The sequence below is a fragment of the Phaenicophaeus curvirostris genome, chromosome Z, assembly GCF_032191515.1.
Source record: "Phaenicophaeus curvirostris isolate KB17595 chromosome Z, BPBGC_Pcur_1.0, whole genome shotgun sequence".
NCBI classification, from domain to species: Eukaryota; Metazoa; Chordata; class Aves; order Cuculiformes; family Cuculidae; genus Phaenicophaeus; species Phaenicophaeus curvirostris.
Window position 1 is genome coordinate 76,329,011 of NC_091431.1, and position 24,305 is coordinate 76,353,315.

The 24,305-nt window shown below is 46.8% G+C and overlaps 1 protein-coding gene and 1 long non-coding RNA gene across 4 annotated transcripts in view; both read right to left on the reverse strand.

Annotated features, from left to right (window-relative positions):
* Positions 1–27: 27 nt before the first annotated feature.
* LOC138733127 (uncharacterized) lies at positions 28–5,005 on the reverse strand. Its single transcript, XR_011339375.1, has 2 exons — positions 4,568–5,005; positions 28–1,290 (listed from the first exon to the last, which is right to left on the reverse strand). It is a non-coding gene; the product is annotated as an uncharacterized lncRNA (long non-coding RNA).
* Positions 5,006–6,410: 1,405 nt separating this feature from the next.
* ALPK2 (alpha kinase 2) overlaps positions 6,411–24,305 on the reverse strand; it is a 30,901-nt gene continuing 13,006 nt past the window's right edge. For all 3 annotated transcript variants that reach the window (XM_069880251.1, XM_069880249.1, XM_069880250.1), the window contains exons 3-11: positions 20,435–23,309; positions 18,117–18,264; positions 16,759–16,886; positions 16,635–16,670; positions 15,635–15,909; positions 15,429–15,517; positions 12,852–13,069; positions 11,617–11,665; positions 6,411–7,137 (exon numbers count right to left, since the gene is read on the reverse strand). In XM_069880251.1, the coding sequence (XP_069736352.1) occupies positions 6,903–7,137; positions 11,617–11,665; positions 12,852–13,069; positions 15,429–15,517; positions 15,635–15,909; positions 16,635–16,670; positions 16,759–16,886; positions 18,117–18,264; positions 20,435–23,309 (4,053 nt within the window). In that variant the 3' untranslated portion in view covers positions 6,411–6,902. The remainder of the gene's footprint in view (positions 7,138–11,616; positions 11,666–12,851; positions 13,070–15,428; positions 15,518–15,634; positions 15,910–16,634; positions 16,671–16,758; positions 16,887–18,116; positions 18,265–20,434; positions 23,310–24,305) is intronic.

The window sequence follows — 24,305 nt, forward strand, 5'->3', positions numbered from 1 at the left end:
GGAATAAAGAACCTCTTTATACCTATGTCAGGACAATTCTGCTCTTTCATTTATTAGTAAAGTACCACAGTCTGGGAAATAGCGACTCTGCCACAAGCACTTCCAGGTTCCCATCATACAGCACACAAGTCACCTTAAGGAATCATCGTTACAATGGCATCACTGGAATCATTGGGACTGTGATTACCCCTGCAAAACAAGGCCAGCTGGGGATTTGCCTTTCCCTGCCAAACCGACCAGGACAAGAGCACCAAAGCCAACTGGCTGATGCAGTGAGACTCTGGCTCTTACCCTGGCACCAAATTAAACAATACATTTGGAACATTAATTGACCAAGACACTCGTGACAGCTTTCATACAGAACACTTCCCAAAATTCTGATAAAAGTGATTACCTCTAACTTGAACCACTATTTACTCAGGGCCCAATGCTTTGTTTTCTCCCATGTCACAACTGTATGCATGATTTGAGCACCACAGTCAAGTCCGTTGTTGCATACTCTCAACCTACTCATTTGGGAATGGTCACAATTTCCCCACAGGAATTCTTCTGAAAACTCTTGTAAAGAATAGGAATCCTCTGTAGGAAGCTGCAAAGGGCTTAACGAAAGCCAGGTGCCAACACTGCACTGAGAAGCCTAACTCCCATCAAACGATCCAAGTTACAGGCTCAGAGAACATTGCGCTCCAGCTTGCAATGAGACTGGTAACCTTAGTATTCACCGGCACGTTCCAAACCCCACCCTTCCTCATGCTCATAACCAGGCATAGATACGGAATAGGAAGGTTCCTACGGCTGTGAAGAGAGTTGCAGGAAGAGACCAGGTATGAATGTGTGCAATTCATCATTTATAGATTACACTCTGTTCCCATGTGCAACCAGTTTTACTGCACAGTGTTTCCCAACAGACCATCTTCAATGAGTTACTTCACCTTATTACCTAAACCTTGTTTTCTTCCACAAGTCATTGCCGTGGAACAGTCATTAGCAATGCCTACTGCTGAAAATTAGTGGAAGAACCACAATGGTGCATATTAAAATTGAGTTCCAGTCTAGGCAGTTTTGAAAGAATTCTCTGCACTTCACATTATAACACACAAGTCTTCACAGAACCCAAAACAGGCTGCCACAACCTCAAACTACCACCCCCCCCAGTCACTGTTTGCATTCACAATTTGTGACCTCAGTGCTGTGAACCCACCCTCCCCCTCTGCGCAGGCATCTGACACAGCGAGGAAAGGTGCCTGAATGGACAGTAATCCAGCAGCCTCCTGATAAACCAGTGCAGAACTGCAAAAGAAAAAGGACAAAGCTTATTGCCTACAGAAAAAAGACTTTTGGGTGCTTTTTTTCTTCTTCCAACCCTGCTGTCCCAAGTGAACATCAGTTGCAGTGGCAGGGAAGGGGAAGGAGCAGGGGCAATGGCAGACGAGGCAGAGGGGAGGTGGGAGGCACAGTGGGTGTGGGAGCACAGAGACAAGGCAAGCAGTATGGGAAGCTGAGACCTTGAACATGGTACCAGTTCCACAGCCATTCATTCACCCGCTCAATTCCACCCTTTTTGCTCAAACCCCTTCTCCAATTGGAGAGTGGACAGACTACCACCCATGCCCCCCATCCCTTTAATGTCGCTCTAAGGGACATGAAGTCTCTTTAGAGAGATGTGTGCCAGATGCTCTCCCCTGACTTCATCCTGTCCCATATATCTCACACACCTTGGCCTCCCCTTCCCTGATCCAGTTTTGCTTTCAGGAACAATAAACCTACCAGATAAAGCATGAATGGATGGAAAGAAATATCCTGCTGTTATTCCTCCCTCTGCTGTTCCCTGCATCACACAAGAAGCCCACTCAAACCCATTTGTGTGGCCCCAGCCTGCTGGTGTGTGCCATAAAGCCTTTCTGCTGGGCCCTGATGGTAAGTACCTCAGTAGGCAAAGAGTTCCTAACATGCCCCTGGTGCTCCATGGCAGGAGAGCAGCATAGATAATCCTCCCTGCCTATCACTTTATTACTGCTGTGCTTTTAGAACTCAGAAATGAGAGGTTATTTACCAAGGCTTTTACTGTGGAGCAACACGACCTTTATAGCACCCACACAAATATTAGAGACTGAGGTTCCTTGAAGAGCAATAAAAGGAAATTAAGGTATAAAGGAGCTGCATCCCTGCCACTCACTGTGAGGTTACGTGGAGGTGAGCCCCAGGAGGGACGCTAGCAGTTCCTCCAGTAGAAACTGCATGCTATTTTCTCTTGCTCTGCAGTACAAGGAGAGGGTTGGGAAACACGCTGCCTCCTTTCTATGAGGGCTCCCCAACCTACATGTCCTTGAAGTGGGGAAATAGTGAAGGCACAGCACTCAGAATACTTAAGCTGCCTTCGGAAGTCACATCATCTGGAGACCTGGGGCCAGGCAATCAGCAAAGCAGGGAATGCAGGAACACTGGGTATCAACATCACAGTGCTCCAACCATCTACTTATGCAAGGGCAGCCAGTCATGGACTCAAGTCCCCAAACCCAGCAGTCCAGCTGGAAACTTAAAGAACAATCTGACTCCCATGGCAAGCGTCTCTCTTCCTGCACAGCTTAAACAATGCTCCAGGCATTTTGGTTAAGAGCTTCTCAACTTTCCAGCTTCAGAGAAAATTCCTTGCCCTCCAGAGATATGTCCCACTATTCCAGAACCAGGCTGGCCATTCATGTCAATAATGGCCTCTGAACAAGAAGGATCCTGCAGAAGCTCTGGAGTGTTTATTACTGTTAGGGTGTGTGGTAGCATGTAAACCTCAAAGTGTCAGTGCTTCAGCTTGAACTACAGTGGTGCCCTGTGAGAAGCAGAACATCTTAAAACGGCTGTCAGGAAACAGCACCTTCCATTCATTCTGAGGGTGCCTAAGGATATTTATTAACATAATAATACTAGCAGCAACAATTAACCTCCTAGTGCTCCTCTAAAAAATGGGTTCCACTTTCTGCTCTGCTGATGCCTCTGCTGAGATTACAACACACATTTATTTCCCTTGCTCACAAACTCCATGTTCTGGTTCCCTTATGTAAAAGGCAAAAAGCATTTCTGGCTCAGATCAAAGCACTGTAAAATGGAGCTGTTTCTCTCATCCATCTCAATGCGCCATTAAATCTAGAGCCCAGCGAGAACACTGTTTGCATGCGCAGCTCCTGCTTTCCCCATTAAACTGTCATTACTCTAGCCCATGAGTTCCCTCACCTTTATCCCTCCCATTCTCTCTCCCATCCCACCCAGGCAGTGAGTGTCCAGGTGCCAGCTGGGGTTTAACCCCGATGCACAGGCACAGCAAGGTAGCACCCTGGTTCTACCAATCAAATCCTTCTCTTGCCATTGAAGCCAGCTGACATGAACAGGACCACACTTCCCTTTCCCAGCCTGACTTCTCGGCCCAGACCTTTGTACATGGTGGAACTGAGATGCACTCGTCACTTTCAGAGGGGCAGGCAATACTTCCTGACACAGGGTGCATGTGCATTGTCTCTAACAGCAAGGCCAGGGTGGGCAGAGTGGCTGGTTACAGCCCACGAAGAACAGCAATCGCTAGCAACTAAAAAAATCTGACATGCAACTTGAGGCATGGGCAGACAAAGAGGCTGTTGCTCACCACTTCCCATCAGTTTCTGTCATGCACGCAGAGCTCTTGCGGTGTCCCTGTCAGGGTACCTACATTTTAACCTTTCCGTCATAATCCAGAGACCCCCTTAAGGAACTGAGGCTGGTTCTGAGCGGGGCCGGCCCAGACAAGGTGTTCCTGGCACAGAGCTCCTCCTGGCAGATGCAGGGGCACGATGGGCAGCTCAGAGCGGGGAGGAGGATGGGGCAAGAGGAGACAAAGGAGAGGCACAGACTCAGTGCTCTGCTCTCCTTCGCTACACAAAGAGCATCCGAGAGCTACGACAGGGCAAGGCTTTAGCACTTGTCGAGATGGCTTGAACCTGAGGGAACCAGTCAGGCATTTTCTGCTTTGGGAGCTATTAATGTATAATTATTTCAGTGTAATTGCACTTGTAGCTGACCCCAAGGGCAACGACTGAGTTTGAACAGGATCGTGTGATATTATTAGAACTGGAGCTTTTGTTCTGCTACAGAAAATGACTGCTATAAACCAGAGCATTGCTAGGCTTTCCTATTAGCATCAGTTTTAGACTTCCCAGTGACAGATATTCAGGAATCCTGACTCACACAGTGCCATAACCCATCAGCAACGTAATATGTCTATTAACAAACAAAACTGGTTCAATAAATGCTGGAGCAGTGGAAAAGCATCCATTTTAGCTGGGAGCACGTCTATTTAATCTTAATATGACGGCTTGTAATTATACAATGCTCCATGGACACATTCACTCTGTGAGATCAATGAGAAGAGAATGAAAATTAGCTTCTGAGTACAGATATGAAGCCTAATTGGATGACGAATGAAAAATATCAAATCCATCATAACAGAAATGTAACTAGAATGTGGGCCAAGTTCTTCACTAGCGCTCCCTCAGCAGGATCACAGGACAGAGGAAAACATTCCAAAAGATTCACTTGCACTCACTGTTGGGGACAAGGATGTCATCATCTCTTCTTTGGAAGGCAACACAGAGCATAGAGCCCTTCCTTGCACTGTGTTCCATGGACATGCAGAACACAAACATCCTCGTCCAGACGTATGGTTTCTGCTGTGCTTATCTTGACAACAGGTGTAAACATGTTCTCCAGGTTTTGATTAATGAATGTTTGGCTGGCGGTTGGACTGGATGACCTTAGATGTCCCTTCCAGCCTTAGCGGTTCTGTGATTCTACGGAGAGGGAAGAAAGTTCTGACTCTGTCCTACAAACAAGAGCAGGGATGGAACCATGGTCATGCACCGGTGCTCCGAGAACCCATGTGAACTTAATCTCTTGCTCTGAGCTTTGCTCTCTGGCCACACTCCATCTCACAAACACTGGCTTCTTTCTGGCTGAGAGAGAAACTCAAGACTGGTTCCTGGTTTAAACAACTGGGACAGCAGAACAGTGGGAATTCCCTGGGCAAGCCTCTTCCCTGCAGCCAGCCGGGATCAGTAGGACCAGCCCCATGTGCCACACCTCCTCCTGCCTGCTGTGCTTGAGAGTTCCTTCACAACTTCTGCTCCCCATACCTCCCCACCTCTGCTCTCCTGTGACACTTCAGATGCTTCACTGTCTCAAAACACTGCCATTCACCTCTGCTTGGAAATGAAGAGCTCCCCACCCTCAGCACGTTGCTATTGCTTTGTCAAGGTCTCATTCTCCGTGTTTTCATCCCAATTCCAGTCACACTCAAAGTTTCTCCTTTCATTGGCATTTTCTATTAAAGAACCCATCTTTCAGAGTCTTTGATACATTTAATTCAAGTGGACTGCAGTACCGTCCTAATCTCCGCAATACCATTGGGTGGCTGGTCTCCTCCACCCAAGAACTCCATGCCATGTAGCCGTAGGCATTTAAAATGCAGAGCCTGTGGCACAGCTAATCTAACCTACTCCAATTGTTTGTTTGCTGGATGACCTGCCCTTTGTTCTGAATGCCATTGAAAGGCCTCCCTGAGCCACAAAGGGAGCCCAGGAGGACAAGCTCAGATGTTACATTCATGCTGCTAGCAGATGAGTTTCTGTCCCCAGGATCAGCTAACCCTCAGGTTTCTCTCTTATTTGGCACCCACTGCTTCTGATTACAAAGCAGAGCCTGAAATCACCTTTCTCTCCCTCAGTTCTGACAGGACCCTCGCACAGAGGTACCAGTTACTGGCACCACCTCTGACTGATCCCATGCAGAGATAAGAAGCCTGACCATGTCCTGTTTGCATTCCGTGTCAGGCACTGCAGGCTGTGTGTCCAACTACCCCTCTGGTAAACTCGTGGCAGTGCCCTGACACGCACAGCTCCCTCCTCCAGCTGCAGGTCTCCATGTAAGCCACCCCGAAGCTCAGCAGTGCACAGCATCTTTTCCAGTTCAGGCACTCTGGATCCGACAGGAACTGGCCCACGGCACTGGTCATGTTACTACATCACACAGAGAAGTCACTGCTGGAAATGCTCCCAGGCACTGCTATACCCTCCACATCCAATTGTTTATTTTGGGTGGCAGTGTTTGGCAACACACAGGCTCCAAAACTCCATCCTATGATAGGACCAGTGCAAGCACAGCAGTACCATGCCATGGGGTCAACTGCAGACTCAAGGAAGCTTGCATGGAAAGCAAGGAATTCCATGGTGAATCAAACGTTGCCCATCCTTAACCTGATGACACCACTTTTTGAGGACCTTAAAGATGCTGGCTAACTGGGGTGGGCAGAAGACAGATATATCCAATCGTGAATGGCTTTGGTTTCCATTAAAAGACATGCAAGAGGGAGAAAAAATGACAGGAATATAGGATTATAGGTATAGAATATAGGATTAATTACCAGAAAATAGGATTACAGTAGGATTACAATATGCAAAAGTCTAGGAAATAGAACAATTTTTCTACAGCAGCTTGAGCAACACTGTGCAAAACTGTTAGAGTGGCATCTTGAACACGTTGATGTGTATGCAGCAGCTGAGCCCACGGGGTCACAGACATACAGAGGGGAAGAGGCTCCCCAGCAACCGTGCGTGCCACCATAAGTGACCCCAAAAGTGCAAACACCAATACACCGAAGAGCCACACAATGAGGCTTGGTTTGTCTTCAAAACCTTGTCCCAGAGTTAAACTGCAGGTACCAAGACCATCAAATCAGCTCCCATCTTCATTGCCTGCATCTGCATCAGGATGACTTCAGAATCATGTCATACGGCAAGAGGTTGGAGTTATCCCCCACAAGGTCACTGGTGCCCATCACTGCGATGTAGCCTCAAAAGGAGTCTCCATGAGATGGGACGGTGAACTCAGTGCTCTGAAGGAACGAAGCCTCTAGGTTCTCTCGCTTTCTTGGGCACTGTTTTCTTTACAGTCGATGAGTTTGGTAGGTTTTTGCTTTTCATGGAAGCTGCTTTCCTCTGTTTCTGATGAGTGCTTCGGAGAGATTTCAGCCCAAACATCTCACAGTACTGATTGCACTGGTGGAGGGCTCTGAACTGCTCGATGAAGGAAATCGAGCAGTTGCCTTTAAAACCTTTGTATCTGTAGCAACAAAGAAAAAAAAAGCCAAACGGGATTTCAAGATTTATTGTCAGCACAGGGGGGCAGAGTATGGCGGCTGACTCATAAGCAACTGGAAAACATTAAGCAAGTCTCTTCCACCCACACTGTTCTGAGAAGCACCGACTCTGCCACCGAAAACCAACTGAGCCGTTGAGGTGAAGGAAACCAGGCAACAAGCAGTGACAGAGGATGGACAATGGCTAAGGAGGCACAGTTCTGTGGTCTGCATCCTGGCTACTGTTTTCCATTTCATTTAGCTGGGAATACAAGCGCCTGCTGGCTAACTTGGTCTCAGTGCTATATAAACGAAATCTGTGCTACATCCCTCTCTACGAATAGCTCTTTAGACTGCCATGAAGAGACAAGGCTGCCGCATGAGGTGTTGTCAGAACCAGAGCTGTTCTCATCCAAACACGTACATCACTCCTGTGCTAGCCCTTCCCTCCTCCAGGCCTGATGGCAGTATCTCCAGGAGCAAAGCGCCTTTGGGAAGGAGGATGGAAAGAGCATTTCTGAAAAAGGCAGCCTCACCCAGCCTTCACAGCTCCCACCACATCTCCCCCTGTTACCCTTCCTCTCTTCAGCAGGCTAGCAGAGCTAGGGAGCTGGCATAGCATGCGTATCCCTCTTCTTGCCCTGCCATTGGCTGCTGACTGTCCTTCTGGTCCTTCTGCAGTTCCATCAGCTTTCCTTACCTCCTTTTTAAAGGGGTAATTTTTGGTCAAATAACCAGGATGGCGAAGAGAGAAGAAAGGCCAGGGTCCTCCTCTCCTGTCGCGGTCACCTCATTAAGTTCTACCTTTCCCTCTGTTCTCCTGACACACAGTGCTCCAGACCTGAATTGTGAGTTCTCACTGCGTGAAGACCACACAAACCAGATCTAGCACTGACACAGCACAACAGGCCCATGGCACAGCATTCCAGAGAGCCTCTTCCCTCATGCAGTGCTAAAGAAAACAGGGCTCTCCTGAGAAGGTCAAACTCTGACAGATGAACATCTTTATTGCAACAGTTTGGCAGATTCTCTTCTGCAAAAGACTTGGTGCAGTGGTGTAAATACAATAAACACCCTGCCACAGCAGGGAATTATAGCTGCCTCCATTGACATCTCACTGCCCTGTTCTGCATCCCTCATGTTCCTCTATAGAGAAGCTGAGACCACAGGCCGGCTGCTTCCCTAGCATCAGGAATTCCACCCCAGGAGGAAAGAAATCTCCTTGGAGGATAATGAGAATCTTAGAGTCTAAAAGGCAATATTTATTGCTTGTTCAGGCACATCCCCAAGTGGTGATGTACACTGGCAGGGCCTTCAGCCAAAAAAAGGTATCGGCACACCTTGCTGCTGCCCTCACACATTGCCACGGTGCCTGCCCATCGAGGATGGCTCCCACATGATTTCCCACAGGCTACAGCAGCCAGGATGATGAAGACTTTGCAGCTAATTGTATGGAGCTGCCAGTGCCCAAGGAGATGAGGGGCTCCCTGCAGACAGCCTCCATACTGCGGCGTTTGAAATTCTCTGTTCTGCTGCCAGACTGATGGAGAGGCTCCACTTCTCCTGCACTTGTGTAGGGGTGTTTGGGCAGGGATGGTAATGGCAAGTACCTCCAGGCTGTCTGTTAGGTGAGGAGTTTCGAGGCACTGCATGCTGGCTATTTCAATTCCGGGCCGCAGAGGGAGCATGCACTCCTTCTCTTGCTCTCTTTTCTCCCAGGAAGCCACTTCGCTGCAGCTAAAGAAAACTTCTTCATGTTTTTCCCATGCTATGAGATTCTGATAATACTCGTTTCTTTGTGGAAATAATCTTGCACTGAAAAAGCTGAGCTAAAAACATCCACTTCTCTCATGAAGTAAATAAAAGTCTAAGTGCCTCTCCTGCTGGCATTTGGTCTCTGTCACCTCCTGTTTGCTTGGAAGAAACAAAGAGCAGAAATCGTAGCCTTTGCTCAGACCATACTGTGGGTGAGACGCACTTTAAATGAATCACTGACTGATCTGCTAACTGACTTCAGCTTTAGCATTCAACAAATGCCAGACACTGCAGTAAAAGTGAGAGCATAAGTATCTTATCAAAAGAGACAGAATAGTTACATTAAAAAAACATGACTATTTTTATTTCACCAGCTTTGCTCTAAAACCGATCCATCCTCACTTCCCTTCTCTTAAAGCAACAGGTTTGTGTTTGACCTCATGGCTGTAATTGCCTCGGTAACACTCCCTGTCCCCTTTGGAAGCGAGAGGCCCAGCTGAGCCTGGCTTGGCCCAGCAGCGTGCAGACACCCCTCGGTCATGCAGCAGCCACAGAAATGCCAGCCTGCAGCTGTGAGACCCAAGTCCTGCGCCTGAGCTGCTTGCTGTGTGTCAGGCACCGCTTCCACAGAGCCCTCCTTGTACTTCCAGGCTGGATCATTTGTTCTGGACAGACCCCAGCTCTGCTCTAACGCGGCAGGGCTTGAGAGCTTAATTCAAACCATTCTGTGCTGTTACAGCTCTGTTAGTGATGCCTTCTAAACCACACAGCCTGTGTTGCCCTCGTGTACTCTGTGTTCAGTAACACCAAACTATCAACTGTTCCAAGCCTTGAAACACAGGGATCTGTTATTTTGCACTGCACACACTATCAATGCACTGGCTAGTGGACCAATACATAAAATTCAGATAGAATTCCATCTCCTAAACTCGACAGCTGAGGGCTGACCCAAGCCAAACCTTCCCTAAAACTGAAAGGGGAATGTTGGACTTGTCCCCAGTCTTAAACTCCTCAGTGCCTCTCGTTGCCATGCCGAGTATAACTAAATTTGTCTGCGCCCTACATCCAGGCAGCCTTTCAGATCCCATCTGGCACAAGCACCCCGTAACCACCACGGCCGCGGGTCACTCAGTTCCCGACGCCTTCCCCTTTGCGTTTGCCACTCTGGATCAACACCCGGGCCCCAGGGCTCCCCGCTCGCGCTCAGAAGCCACCACTCGCCGTGCTGCCCTCGCTCACCACAGACCCACCGAACCGCCCGCCCGGCTCTGAGGCGTTAACGACAGGGCCAGGCTTTTCTGTTTCTGGTTCAGCTTCTCCCTCTGCTGACAGAAACTGCACTGCAGCCACCTCAGCCCACGGAACAAAGGACCCTTCGGTTCAATTTACTGCTCAGACAGACACAGAGGCGACAAAAGATCGTAATTACATGGAAGAATGTTAACGGCTGAAACATCAGTCTTTCCACAGGAAGGAAGGGAAAGACAAGACAAAGGGTACATAAATGCTTATCCAGAAATGTCTATTCAGACCTGGAATAGGAGAGTAGACCCCCAAGGAAATCACTAACTGCAACGAGCAATGCCAAGTGTAGGCACAGAATTTTAACACGTGCCATTTATAGTGTTTGGTTTAGAAGAAACACCGGGGGATAAATAACGGCCCTGAATAATTCATGACCATTCCGATCTTGGCTTTTGCAGGCTCATCAATAACAGTTTGTACCAGGATGTGGATTACCTGAAAGCTTGGTAACACTGTGAGCACGGTGGGGTGATGGATTGTTTTTCTAGGTTTTATTTTCCCTGGTCATGTTTAATCTTAGACTGAAAGTGGAATCGTATTTAATTTACATTCCAGTCAGGAACAACATGGATGTTTTTCCACTCATCAAGGACCACAGAAGCATTTCCCAAGGCTATTTTTTGTTTGTCCTGATGTGACTGGCCCAGGTTCAGAAGAACCGGAGACAGAAGAGCTGTGTGTGACCAGTGAGGCCATGCCCTCTGCAAAGAATGGTTCAGGAACCTTGGAATTTCTATAGGCAATTACACAAACAAATCAGCTTTGGATCTTCCTGAACAGTACAATTAATATCGGAACAGTATTATACCGTATTTTTAGTTAACTAGGATTATGTATGTTCTCCCCAACATGTGTGGTGGGGATGCACACTACCAAAGGCAGCAATAGCCAGCAATAGAGATGAATTCCATGCATTTGTTTGTTTTCCCCATCCAGGCCCATTACAATCAGAGTGCAGACATTAAAGAAGAAGTGTCCTTTCTGGGAAAGGAGCATGACAGAATAATACATGACCAGGAAAAATCTGCTGTCTTACAGTAATATCATTAGCTAAATGACAAACAGCAATACCCAACAGCTTGTTCACGAAGGGCTTCTAAGTCACCAGAGACGTTGATGTCAGTCTTGAAACGCCCTTTGAATACGCCTGTTTGAAAGGAGGCAGGAAGGAAAAGCAAAGCCCCATCTACAGTGTAGCTCCACTTTCAGAACAAACTAAATATGTTTCCCTTGTAGCCGAGTTCCCAGAAATATGACCAAAAAGAAGAGTCAGATGAGGATTGATTTCTCCCAGAGTTAAAGCAAGCAGAAACGTCCAGCACACCCTCCCCCACATACTTACACCGTGCAGAGACTGACGTGTGAAGCAAAGCCATGCTGCTGAGAAATCATTTTTCACTCACCCTTTGGCCAGAGTTGCTATGCCAACGTCAGTTAACTTCATTCCAACACCTACAGGGCATCAAGGAAACAGCTTGTGTTACACTAGCATTCCTACAAATACCTTCAGATGCAAGAGCACCCTGGATCATGGCAATAAATATTGAGTCAAGCTTTTCAATGTTAATTATTTGTCACTATTTATTCAAAAGATTTCAAAGTCCCCCAATTAAAATAGGGTATTTGTGCTCTGTATAGCCAGCGGTTTCTAGAAATCAGCCTCATATGAGCAGTTACAGATAGCAAGGTGATAAGCAGAGCATAATGTGTTTCCTGGCCTTGATCAGAGGAGGAAAAGAAGGGTTAGACTTTGGTGACAGCATTTTAAGAAACATACAAAATCTTTGCTTATGCACCTGCCCTGGGATATGTGTATTTATTTACGGGCTTTGTGGTTTTAATGCTTTGCAAACTTTGCAATGTCCATCAGCAGGAACTGCATATTTGTTTTGCTAATCAAATAGCAATGGTCAGTCAGCCTTATTTTTATTTTACGGGTGAGAGAACCAAAATCCTTCTCTCATTCAGTATTTCCAGAAACTCTGAGTTCTAACCTGTCCCTTTGTTGCCTTGTTTACAGGCAAAACCCAGCCCTGTAGTGTGCAATTTTTTCTGCACAGGAAAATGATGGTCTCAAGCCCACTTTCCTCACAGAACACCCTCAGAAATCTCAGCTGGTGCACCTGAAAGATGCAGCCTAGGTATGTAAATGAGAAGCTGACTGGAGAGGAAGGATGCTTCTCTTCAACAGCAGCAGGTACACAGTCCTTCGGGTCGGCGATCCCGAGAGGCTCTGACACCATTCCTGCTGTTTGGCTTCCCCACAGCAGGCAGTTTGTTGATGTCTTTCATCCTTGGGGTAACACACACATACAAATAAACACAGCGCACTTAGAAGAGGCTGAAAAATTAATTATCCTAACAGTCTCTCTCCTATTTTTCATTCAGATCTGCATGAGATGCTATATGGAACAAGCACAGAGCCATGGTCCTGTCTGCCTCTGGAGGGGACTCTGCCCTCTACCCATCACATGGTTGTGGAAGGAGGACATTCAGCATTGCCAGACGCAGAAAGCCAAGGCTAACATTGCTCCGAAGTGAGTCTCTGGAAGTTCTGCAGCCACGGGGACTGACAGTGAGTGGTCCTCAGCCAGTATCACAGGAAAGCTGTTGTATCACCTGCCCTCAGACAACTCACCTTGCAGGTCAGTGACAAGCAAGTTCCCGCTGGTCTTCTCATACACCCAGTGCTGGAAGGTGCAACACTTCTGGCCAGCCTCCGAGTCTCTCCTCAGGAAATTCACCTCCTTGCCATCCCTGACAGAGTACTTCACAAACTCCCCAACCAGCTCCTCCTCCACCGTCGCATAGGGGATGTTATTGGCAGGGCGATGAACAAGAAAAATAGGAATGATCCTGAAAGTAAGGAGAAAAAACTAATGACATCCAGAGAGGTCTGCCAGTGAAGGAGTGAGGAACAAAGTGGCCAGTGGTCTCAGAGTGTGAATGAACAGCTACCAAGTCTAAGCCAAGCCACGAGGAATCTGGATAAGACTGGGAACTTCTAGGTAGCTCAAGAACCTATTTGCATTATCCTCTATGTGATTATTTCTTAATATTACTTAAAGGCACGTAAATTTTTTCACAGCATGCTTTCTAATATTGCCCTACTATGTCCCAAATCTAAGCCCTGCACGATAAAGGACGCTTGCTTGTTTTATCTGCTAGCTCACAAGAGCTGCTAACAGCATCTCAGAACAAGTTGGGGAGAGGAATGGTCACCGCAACATATATCTCTAGTTGCTTTTTACAGTCTGTCTTCAATCTCAGAGCAACACTGCCAGCGGGGCAGTGCAGGTGCTTCCAGATGTACTTGTGCTGGATCCTGGGAATGGCAGGATTGCAAGCATGCACATGTGCTCTATATACTTTGAAAGAAGGTCCAGAAGAATTAATCACGGGACAGAGAACAACTCACAACCAGAGCACTTCTGTGTGAGTCTCCCAGAACTGGCCCACATCCAGGCTTTACTGACACCATTCATTATCTGTTGTGGTGGTATTCCACCCTTACTGTTAGAGCACAGGCAGTCAAAGCAGTGCAAATGCCCTTCATACCAGTGGTTATTCTCTTTGTAAGGAACAACCACGGCACCTGCAGGCATGCGTCTAGTTCTCTCTGACTCACTCAAGGCATGGTATCAGCTTAGCTTTACTGCATCATTAAAGCAAAGAGCTTTTGTTAGTGTACAAGGCCCAATACAGTTTCATATTGCTGCCCAATGCAAGAGAGAAATGGGTCACCAGTTAACCAAAATGTTAGTACTGCTCTGTCATGGAAGCATCCTAGGTAATGTCAAGGCCCAGAACTTCTCAATCTGCCCGTCTTACAAATGTTTGCCTGCAAGGCCACCGACTGTCACAGGGCAGCGCTTTATCCTTTCCTCAGCCTTCTCTGACAGTCACATGTGTACCGACAGGCTGACACTGCAGCTTTAAGGCTACCTCTGGAGAAGGTGGACGGCTTTTCTCATGCTCTGTTTCTCTCACAAAATGTTGCAAGGAATATCCCCTCTTTCAAATACAAGTCTGGTCTGACAAGGGCTGGCTAGCAGAAAGGAATCTAATTTTAAAGTCCTGAAATTCAAAAGCAAACCAAAAGTGTGTACAAATCGTCGTGTTTTGCTCCTATCCGCTGTCTTCCAGCCAACTGCTCAAAATAAAGCACCAGATCCAAACCTTCCATGTGCCTGTGATTTGATCTAGATCTCCACTTTCCACAGGGTACCTGCTCTGCTCTCTCTAGTATCTAACTAGGGTCTATATCCCACACCAGTGGAATCTCTCAAACACAGATTTGTATTCTCAGAAAAGAGGCTGATTTTCCCTAATATCTTCCCTAAAGATTTCACTGCCATTCCATCACTCTTTCTAATCCCAAAAAGTTGGCTTTAAGGAATCATTCCAGAGGTTGTGTTTTAAGTGCTCTTCTTGTTCAATGGATCAGGACAGCTGAGCAGATCTTGTGTCACCTAAACAGACGTGGGGATTCAGCCCGCTGTCAAGCATGCAGGTCTTATCCTTGATGCCAGGCAGATAGAATTTAAATCATCCGCTGCAAATTCAACTGTACGAGGTCACCCGACACTGGAACAGCAAATCCTTTGAAAAAGATCTATTACCAAACCCTCAAGGCACCACTTCCCAGCCTCAGAGGTGGAGCTGAACCTGTATGGAGCTGTTGGTCTGACCTACACGTATTTGGGAAATGGGAAACCTCCGAAACAAACCCAACCAGTCTTTGGGAAAACCTAGAACCAGAGTCGAGCTTTCTGGATCAAGCCTCTTCCCTAAGAAGTGACTCCCTACCAGCGTCAGAATTACCAGGATTTCTATCAGGATTTCATTTTCAATGGATAGCGGGAAGGCCTGACTTATCTTCCCCCCCCACACTGTTACTAGATGATACTGGTAGCACCACCTACTGGTATGATTCCACTAGTACAAGTAATGTCCTCTAAATTTGTATCAAAATCCTGCCTCTAGTCTGCTCTTTACCGTCTTTACTCCTTAGTATCCTTCTCCAGTGGGATGGTCTCTCTCTCACCACCTCGATACTCAGTAGTACCCAGTCCTTACTCCAGCTGTAACACTGTCCTCAGGATCCCCCCACTCTTCCTCAGTAATTACTCCTGGCAGCCAGCGGTCAGCTGGGGCACAGGACAACAAGCACACACACATGTGCAGATGTATATAAATACATATATATACTTACTCTGGTACTTCCCCAAAGCCTTCCAAGAGCTCAGCTTCAGCTGCATAGATCTTGGCATACTCTCTCGCAGTATTTTGGACGTAGCATTCCTGTATCACAAACAGATAAGCCTGTGGAATATCACTCAAAACATCTGATCACTTGTCAATATTTGCAAGACAGCTTTTCCCCACCACTCTTGCTTACCAAGGGCAGGGGATGCTCACCTGCAGGGCCAGCTTGTAGTTCTTCTGCACTAGATCGTCCTTGCTCTTGGTCCCATACATGATAGCATTGTGCACTTTGAGAACGCAGGAGTGGCCAGGACCAAACACTGGCACAAGGCCCTGCATCACCTTACTCCGGAAGGCTTTCCGGTGCATGCCTTCACCAAAGTGAAGCTCTTCTGTCGCTATTAGTCCGTGCAGGTTCCCACCAAAATAGCTGTCGCTGATGAAATCCTCTCTGAACATGAGCTGCATGAATTCAATTTCTTCCACACCTAAAAGACAAAGCCACGATGCTCTGCACAACGTCCTCCTGCAGTCAACTGTCCAAGTGAAGCACTCGACTAGTATGGTGAGTTCAGCAATAAGCCACGTGCAATGCACTATCTTTAGCCGCAGCACGGCAAGACATACGCAGAGTGCGATTAACCACAAATTAACATATGAGGAAAGCATTCCAGATCTCCACGCTCGTCTCTCTCAGAGTAAAGTTACCCAGTAGGTGACTTGCAAAGACCATGTGTTCACACACCACTGCCAAGGTTTTCTGCCAGCAGAGCTTTAGATTAAACACACTGCCCTGTGCGAGTCTGTGTCTCTGCACGATGTGACTCCAGGTTATGGCTCTGTACCACGTGAAGTGCTCATTCATCAAGCTAACAAGAAGTCATGCAGGGAAGTCCAAATCAACAGTTTGTCATGGCAGGTGCTCCATCACCCTGCACAAACCACTCTATCTTATGTGAGGGTACCTCACATACAAAACTCCCACAAATTAAAGTGAGTTTTAACTGTGATGGCACAGGAGAGGTGAGGGCAAAAGGGAAAGACAGTGTGCAAAAATACAACTCTGATCCAATGGCTTCCATGGGTCCCCATAGCTTCCCATGGCGTAACTGTCACGGTGTCTCCATCTGGCTGTATTTTCCCTCCTTTGTTATATGTGGAAATCAGAAGAAACAAAGACTTAGCACACGTTCAAGCAGGAGTGTGTACTCACCTTCACAATTCTGAAAGCCTGAGAGATGTTCCAGCACTAAGAGGAAACAGATGGCAAGTAAAAAAGTACATATGGAAAGTGCCACTGGCACTATTGTTAATCTGAATTACAAGCCGGTATTTACCTTCTGAAGTCAGATTGAACTCTGCAGTCACCTTCCCATATGCATTGTGCAAGCAGCAGTAATACATTCCCTGGTCTTTGTTACTGGCTTTAGCTATGGCCAAAGAGACGGGAGAGTTGTCCTGGGCGCTGCAACACATTAATGTTCCACATTAACACTTTGTTAACACAGATGTACCCAACAGCCCAGATTCTGCCCTTCTGCAGATCCATATGCACGTCTGAGAGAAGGCAGAGTGCCTGGGCACACACAAATCAGTCAGGTTTCAGTTGTCACGGGAGGGAAATTTCCACTGCACTCTACTGTAATTAGGGATCTCTCTTGCTCTAAATCTCTTCTGTATTCCACTCTTGTTCCAACACTTTGAATATGTTTAACCTATTAAGTTAAAATGCAGTATCTTATGTCATCACATAGATTACTCGTTATCACCGCAAAAAAACTGATAAATTTGATATCTCTGCACTGTATACTTGCTAAAACACTGCAAAATTATCTAGCAGATAATGATACGTACCAATATTACAATGGATATTGCAACACTGTAATCAAAATCAACATAGTTAAAACAGTACAAATTAGAATGACATGGGAAGTTTAACCAACTCCTGAAAGATTTTCTCTCCCCTGAAAAGAACATCCCAGAAGGTGCCTTCCTGCAAAACTTCTTTCTTTTTTGCAGAATCGTGCATTGCAATAGAAACATTTTCTGGCTTTACTTTGGGTAACGTTAATTTTGTGCTGAAGACCCCAGAGCTGGACACTGGGCTCCAGGTGAGGGCTCATCAGAGCAGAGAATCCCCTCCCTTGCCTGCTGGGCCATTTGCTTCTGACACAGCCCAGGATACGGTTGCCTTTCTGGGCTGCGAGCGCACGTTGCTGGCTCGCATTCAGTTTTGTCCACCCATAGCCCAAGTCCTCCTCTGCAGGGCTGCTCTCAATCCATTCATCCCCCAGCTTGTATTGCTACTGCAGAATAATCACGCCAAGCTCTACATTGCACGGTAGTTGTGTCAGCAATTAGCTCCCATCTTGCAGGGACAGCCTCCCACATATTAACCAGGCGTGTTTATGTGGTTTGGCTGGGTGCTGAGCTTCCGGCTTCATTTGATCTTTTACAGTACTTGAGAGCTGGATGCGACTACTTATGAACAGGCTGAGAGGAACTGCTGGTGATGGAATGCAAACTACAACCAATATCAATCGTTGTGTGGAGATATGATTCTTAATCACCCCAATTAAATTCACTTTTTGCACCTGTCACACTAATTCTTTCTAGCAGGTCCAAGAGTGACTCACTGCCATATTTTCCCAAAGACTACTCAGAAAGTACCAGTCCTTCAGAAATGCTCACTCACGTCCTCTGCAGCCGAGCAAGTAACTTGGAATCCTTAGTCCATGTAACGGTGGAGTCACCATAAATGTCACCAAACTGGCAGCACAGCTTAATGTTTTCAGAGCAGTCAGGGAACAACTCTGCTTGGATTTTCTTCAGCAGCTTGGGAGCTTCAAAGAGAAGAGGCATAGGTTAGGATCAGGAGATAATGATATTCTTTTGGCATTTCAGAGGAATTCCAGAACAATTTGCAGAGGTTAAGGATATGAATCTGACAACACTGGTAAATAATGATGATTTTTTGGATGCAGAAACCAAGGCTTTAAAATATGGAGGTTCTAAAAGACTGATTCTGTGCCCCACACAGTCAATGGAAATGTTCTCAATGCGAAGATATTTTGAACTTATGGAATAGGGCCCAAGGGAAGTTCTAGCCTGAAAAGGCATCAGCACAAAGTAATTTCTTAATGAAAACACCTTCTCTTTGACTAAAGAATCAGCTGGTTTTGTCAGCAGAGAAAGACACCACAAAGGTAGAGCACACCATATGGTTACACAGCAGGAATCCCAACAACATGGCCCTCTGCTAAGAACTGTCTCAGAACGCTCCAGGGTCTTCTGCGTGTGGGCGTGGCATGAGCAGGGAGGACAGAGGGTACTTGGAAAGAACAGGAATCAACATGTACTTAGAGAAAGGTTTTGGGATCATGATACATCCCTGTGCTCAAGTGAGCCATCCCTGCTAGATGTAAGGGATGTAAAATGCAGGACGTTATGTTTCCTACTGTGTTCATTCTGGGCTGCTGCACTCTGAATCAGAGTTGGCATGACACATCTCCCTCAGCATCCCATTCCCGCAGTCTAAGTTTCCCCATCTAATGCTGAAGGAATGCTCGATCCAACTCAAAGGGTCAGGCACCTGGAATGCGCTGCTATGTTTAACTTGTAGTCATCTAAGTCCTTAGGCCTAAGAACCTTGCTGAATCAGGGCTAAAATGATGCCGACAGTATGTGACAGAACTAGAATTAGAACTAATGGCTCCAGACTCCCTGCCCAACCATGGAGTTGTCCCTCCTGTGACTGAATATAAGACAGAAGAGACCACAGCAGATACACCAGAGTAATCACACCAGCCTCTCCAAAACTCTGGGCAAAGCCCCACACAATCTCTGAGGCACAAACACACATCCAGATCAGTCTGACGCAGATCAGAGGCAGCTTAGAAATTCAGTCTCATGCGATATAAGCCTGAACGTTCAGTGCATTTCTTAAGCACAGTCTCAGTTACATGGAAAAAGATGAGGCATTTCTCAGGAACCGCGGCATGCTTGCTTGGCCCTGAAGGGATGTGTCACTCTTCTCACTCACTTGGGTCTCTGGCAAAGGACACGTCTTTCAATAGAGAGAAGTCTGGGGTTTTTAAATGTGATTGGAAAAGTAGAACTCTCACCAGACCACAGTGCGATCAGAATATCTGAATAGCTTCATAGCTGTGTACCTGACCTGTAGTTACAGTTCAGTCTTGCTCTGACCTATTACATTGTTTGATGATGTGAACATGAAATGCAATGTCAAAAGGCTAAAGCAAGACCTTGGTTGGTCCTTGCAAAGGCCCAACAAAAACCACAAGTGCCTCATCTTGTGGTGTTGTGCAGTAGTGTCGAAGGTCACACTACTGCTACTTCTGTCTGCATTGTTTCACCTGGCAGCAACCTCCTGCCCTGAATCTCACCTCAATTACAAGTTTTCTGTGTCTAACATTGCTAATTTCATCAGTGTCACTTATGACTAATGGTGAGGAACAGGAGTACAGAAGCAGCCATTGGCCATCAGACAGGACTGCAAAACACCAAGTTTATCAAAGGCACCCTCCTAATGATGATGGCACTTTGCTAGCAATAAAACCACCTGGCAACCAAGGGAGGGCAGCCACACTGGGCAGCCCCAGGGTAGCAGCATCACTGGGAATTGGCCCTGTGGGAACATAACAACATGCAAGTCCTGGGCTTGCAGACGTGATAGTGTGTGTAGTTCTGTGGTACCATTCTTACCTGAAAAGTTACTCGAAGATACAAAGGAAGAAGTGACCACTGTAAAGGAGCTAAAAGATTCATAAAGGTAACCTATTTGTCAGGCAGGAGCAGGGTGTTAGGGAGGGCTCAACCCTGTGGCACAGGCACAGCACCAGTCACAAACTCCACTGAACTGGGAATTGGAATTGGTGAAGGCGGGACACAGGACTTAACAAAGTGGGGCTTGTCATGTGTTTAATGAATGAGAATTCTGTACTGCAGCCACACTGGTAAGAAAGGATAGGAATGGAAAGCAGTTTCTCTTACCTTTGCTCTCCTTTTTCACAATTAGTCTCCTTTGCTCTTTTCTATCCTCTTTCTGAATCACACCTGCCTCGCTCTTCACAGACCTTTTACCACAGCTGGGAACCTTCCCGACAGTTCCTCTCTCCTCCAGACGGGGCTTTTTGGACAGTGTTGCTGGCGGTAATTTCTTCTTAGCTCCAGCAGCCAGATGTCCACTCTTTGCTGTCTCTTGTCTACACTTGCCAGGCTCAGGCTCAGCAGCAGTTGGCAATGTCTGATGGGATTTTAGCCCTTCTGGATTTCTCAGCCTTTCCGCACAGACTGGGAATGGATCATAGGTGGGTGATGATGGGGAGAATGGCTGAGTTCTGCTGCAGGGTTGCTGCTCTTCAAAATACTGGTTATTCCCTGAATTGGCCAGTGGCAATTGAACTAAACCACTTACTGCACTCTCTGATGCCGCGGCTTCTTTCTCTTCACGAGTCGCAGGAGACTGAATGGAATGATCACCCCCAGCCAGCTTGCCAGCAGAGATCCTGTCAGGACAGGGCTGCTGAGTGCCAATATTTTCAGTCTGTCTCTGAGCTTTGGAGCAAATTAAACTGCGAGAAGATTTTGCTTCAGCTTCACGTGGGTTACACTCAACAGCTCTTTGAACCTCTAGTGTATTTTCACACAAGATTGCTTCTTCCTTGTTTCCTTCGGGCTCCCTCTGGAGGTGACACTGCGATGCTCCCTGCACACTCACATTTCCAAATGCGCTGACTGCGGTTTGTGTGGGCTCTCCTTCCACCTGGCTTCCCACACCAGGATACCCCACTGTGGACACTCGGGTACAAAGACCCTCTGGTTGGCTCACAGGTGTGGCAAGCAGCAACATTCCTCTTGCAGTCAGCTGCTGTCTACCTAACCCGTCACTGCTATCTCTACAAGCCTCATCTGCCACGCTGTGGCACTCACTTCGAGCCTCTCCACGCAGCGGGGCACCCAATGATGGCAGACTCAAAGAACTATGTGTCTGATTTTTGGAAGAATCTGTTTTTATCTCTTCAGCAGACTTGAAGGTGCTGGCCACGAAAAATCCAGGTTGTTTTGCTGTGTTCTGAGGGAAAACGTCAGTCTGGCTCTTTGAAACATGACTAACTCCTGACTCACAGGAAGCCTCACCTACACAAATCTCTCTCTGTCCTTCTCCTGATTTATGTGGTTCATATCTGGGCACTTCTACACTGAGATATCTGAATAATGGAACCCCAGAGGCGGGAGTAAGCACCTCTTGTTTTTCTATTTCTGTCAGTTGGTCTGTATTTTGGGGCACATTCTTACGTGTTATGGATTCAGCAGTCTTAATTAAATCAGGCAGTTGCATAACATCACCGTATCTCTGTGCATTAGAAACAACTTGAAATTCCTGACAGCCATCACCTTTTGAGAGATAACTGTCAGGATTACTGTCGGTTTGTGCATTCAAGTCTGATTGATTGCCTTTTTGTAAATTCCCATCAGATCTTCTATGTATGGTGCTAGCAGAAGAGTGCTCTTCATGTGCAAACTGGTTGGCATTTTCCCTGGGGAAAACATCTTTCTCTTCAGTGCTATGAGCCAGTTCTTTTGGTGCTGGATGACAGGCCCTAATACAACACCCTTGCCCAGTTCCAGACTCATTTACCAAGGATACGTGGTACTCAGTGTGAAACAATTGTCCAGTTGGCCCATGCAACCCATCTGACACGTAAGCAGGCTTTTCCTTGTCACAAACTAAATTACTGCCCTGAGCACTTTTTAATCTTTGGGGAGAACCTGCCTCCCATGTTTGCAAAGTGTTACTACCGGCAAGCGTTCCTTTCCAAGGAACAGCCGTTTGAGTGGACTCATTACTGTCAGTTAGCATTTGATTGGGCTTCTGCTCCATGTGCTCCTCTGTGTTGAAGGCGATACAGTTTGCTGAAACACAAACGGATGGTGTTTCCATTTTACTTCTAGTGCTAGAATCCAGACATACACCATCTGTTCCAACCACTTGTGCAAGACAAATGTTTCCTATGGATGCACAGTTACACGCTTCATCTGCTTTAAGCGGGATACTAGAAATGCCACAGTCTTCTTTCTCCGTTCTCCGTGTTGTTGCTGGCTGCATGGTAGTGCTGTGACTTTGTCCTTGACCAACAGGTTCTTGATGTTCCATTACATTCATTGGCAGAGGATGACCAGAGCAGGTCTCCTGCACAAGGTTCAGCTCTGTGGCTCCGATAGCTGTCGCCCTAATTTCTAAACTTGTGATGCCCTGGGTTGCAAATGGGATTTGGCAGCTGGAGTCATCTTCATGAAGTTTCCACAGCTTGTCATGCACTGCAGATACATCAGCACGTCCTTTGCACCCAGGTTCTCCAGATTCCAGGACTGACTCGGGATTAGCTTCAAATGGAGCTTCAGCACATGACGCACTGCAGAAAGTATCTGTGTCACTGCTGCCGCACGTGTCCAAGCTACACCTCTGCTCTTCCTCTCCTGGCTCATCACAAAGCTCTGTGTGATCAGAAGAGTGCACAGCACGCACACATTCTTGTTTATCAGGAGCAGCAGCCATATACCTTAACGGAAAAGGCAAAACGTCATTCTTTGGTTTGTTGCCATTACCAATAATGTCAATTTCTCGTTCACAGAAGACTTCTGGGTGACAACCTTCTCTCTTATCACAAGGAGCTTGGTGCTGAGAACAGGTCTGTACAGCTCCATGTTTTACTTGTAAGGCCTTTTCAGTCCAGAGCATTTCTGAGGATGGATGGATGGCTCTTGCACTCTCACCAGTCACGAAGACACCCTCCTTTTCTATTTCAGACTCTGTACATAGTCTCTCGCAATCCTGGGTGAAGAGTTTAAGACTGGCACCTTGATTCTACAAGGAAGAAAAATGTCATTAAAAATCAGAATTGCTGCTTGGCACAGGCCTGGACCAGAGGGCTGGCCTGAAATGTACTTGATTGGTTTCATTTATTTTTTTATTTGTCAACAATCAAGTTTCTGACTTTTCCCTGTCAACCTAGTAAATGAAAACAAACTAACAGCCTTGAATGCTGCTAAGTTTCAGATCTGGATCCAAATACTGAGAAATACAGATTCTAATCAAGATCAATGACTCTCACAGAACCAGATAAAATAAAACAAAGCAAACCAGTCATGTCTGTGCCTTTTGCAAACAGCTAGAGTGTCCCACCATACTGACATCATTAGTACATAAACCTAACCAATGAGTTTCTGGAACTACCCTTCCTAGGTCAGTTGGGAGCTTGCCTTCCCCTTCACTGCCACCATGGGCATCACCATCTGAAGTTTCACAAAGATGGTCTCTTAATGCATATCAGTCCGAAGAGTTCCAGAGAACACACCCTATGTCTGCCATTCTGCGTACGTGAGAACAAGATGCCTACCAAGAAATGAACATCTCTGGGGCAGTTTTAAGCAGTCTTTCACATTTGTCTCGGGTCAACTCTGACCCCTTCAGGAGAGGAGTCCCACTTCAAAAGGCAGGGTCAGATCGTGGCACTGTCCGAGTGGGGAGGAATTGCTCAGCGTACGGCATGTTCAGCCCTCGTCTAGCAACGACGCAGGTACTGTGGCCTCAGGGGTACTGCTGGGAAAATCAAGGCTGGAAATGAAAGCCCATGTTCCTCCTGCATCTCCTTTATCCTTCTACATGAAAATACTCCAAATTGTCACTCCCTGTAGAAACAATCCAGTCTTCAACTAAACTAAGCCAAGCTGAACCTGATTGATGCAAGGAGTGCAGCCCCTAGCACAGAGAACAACTAGCTGCTGTTTGCGTTTGCATGAAATGAAGAAAGCCCTGCCTAGCGTATGATATCTGTAACACTGTTTGCTGCTCCCCTCAGGA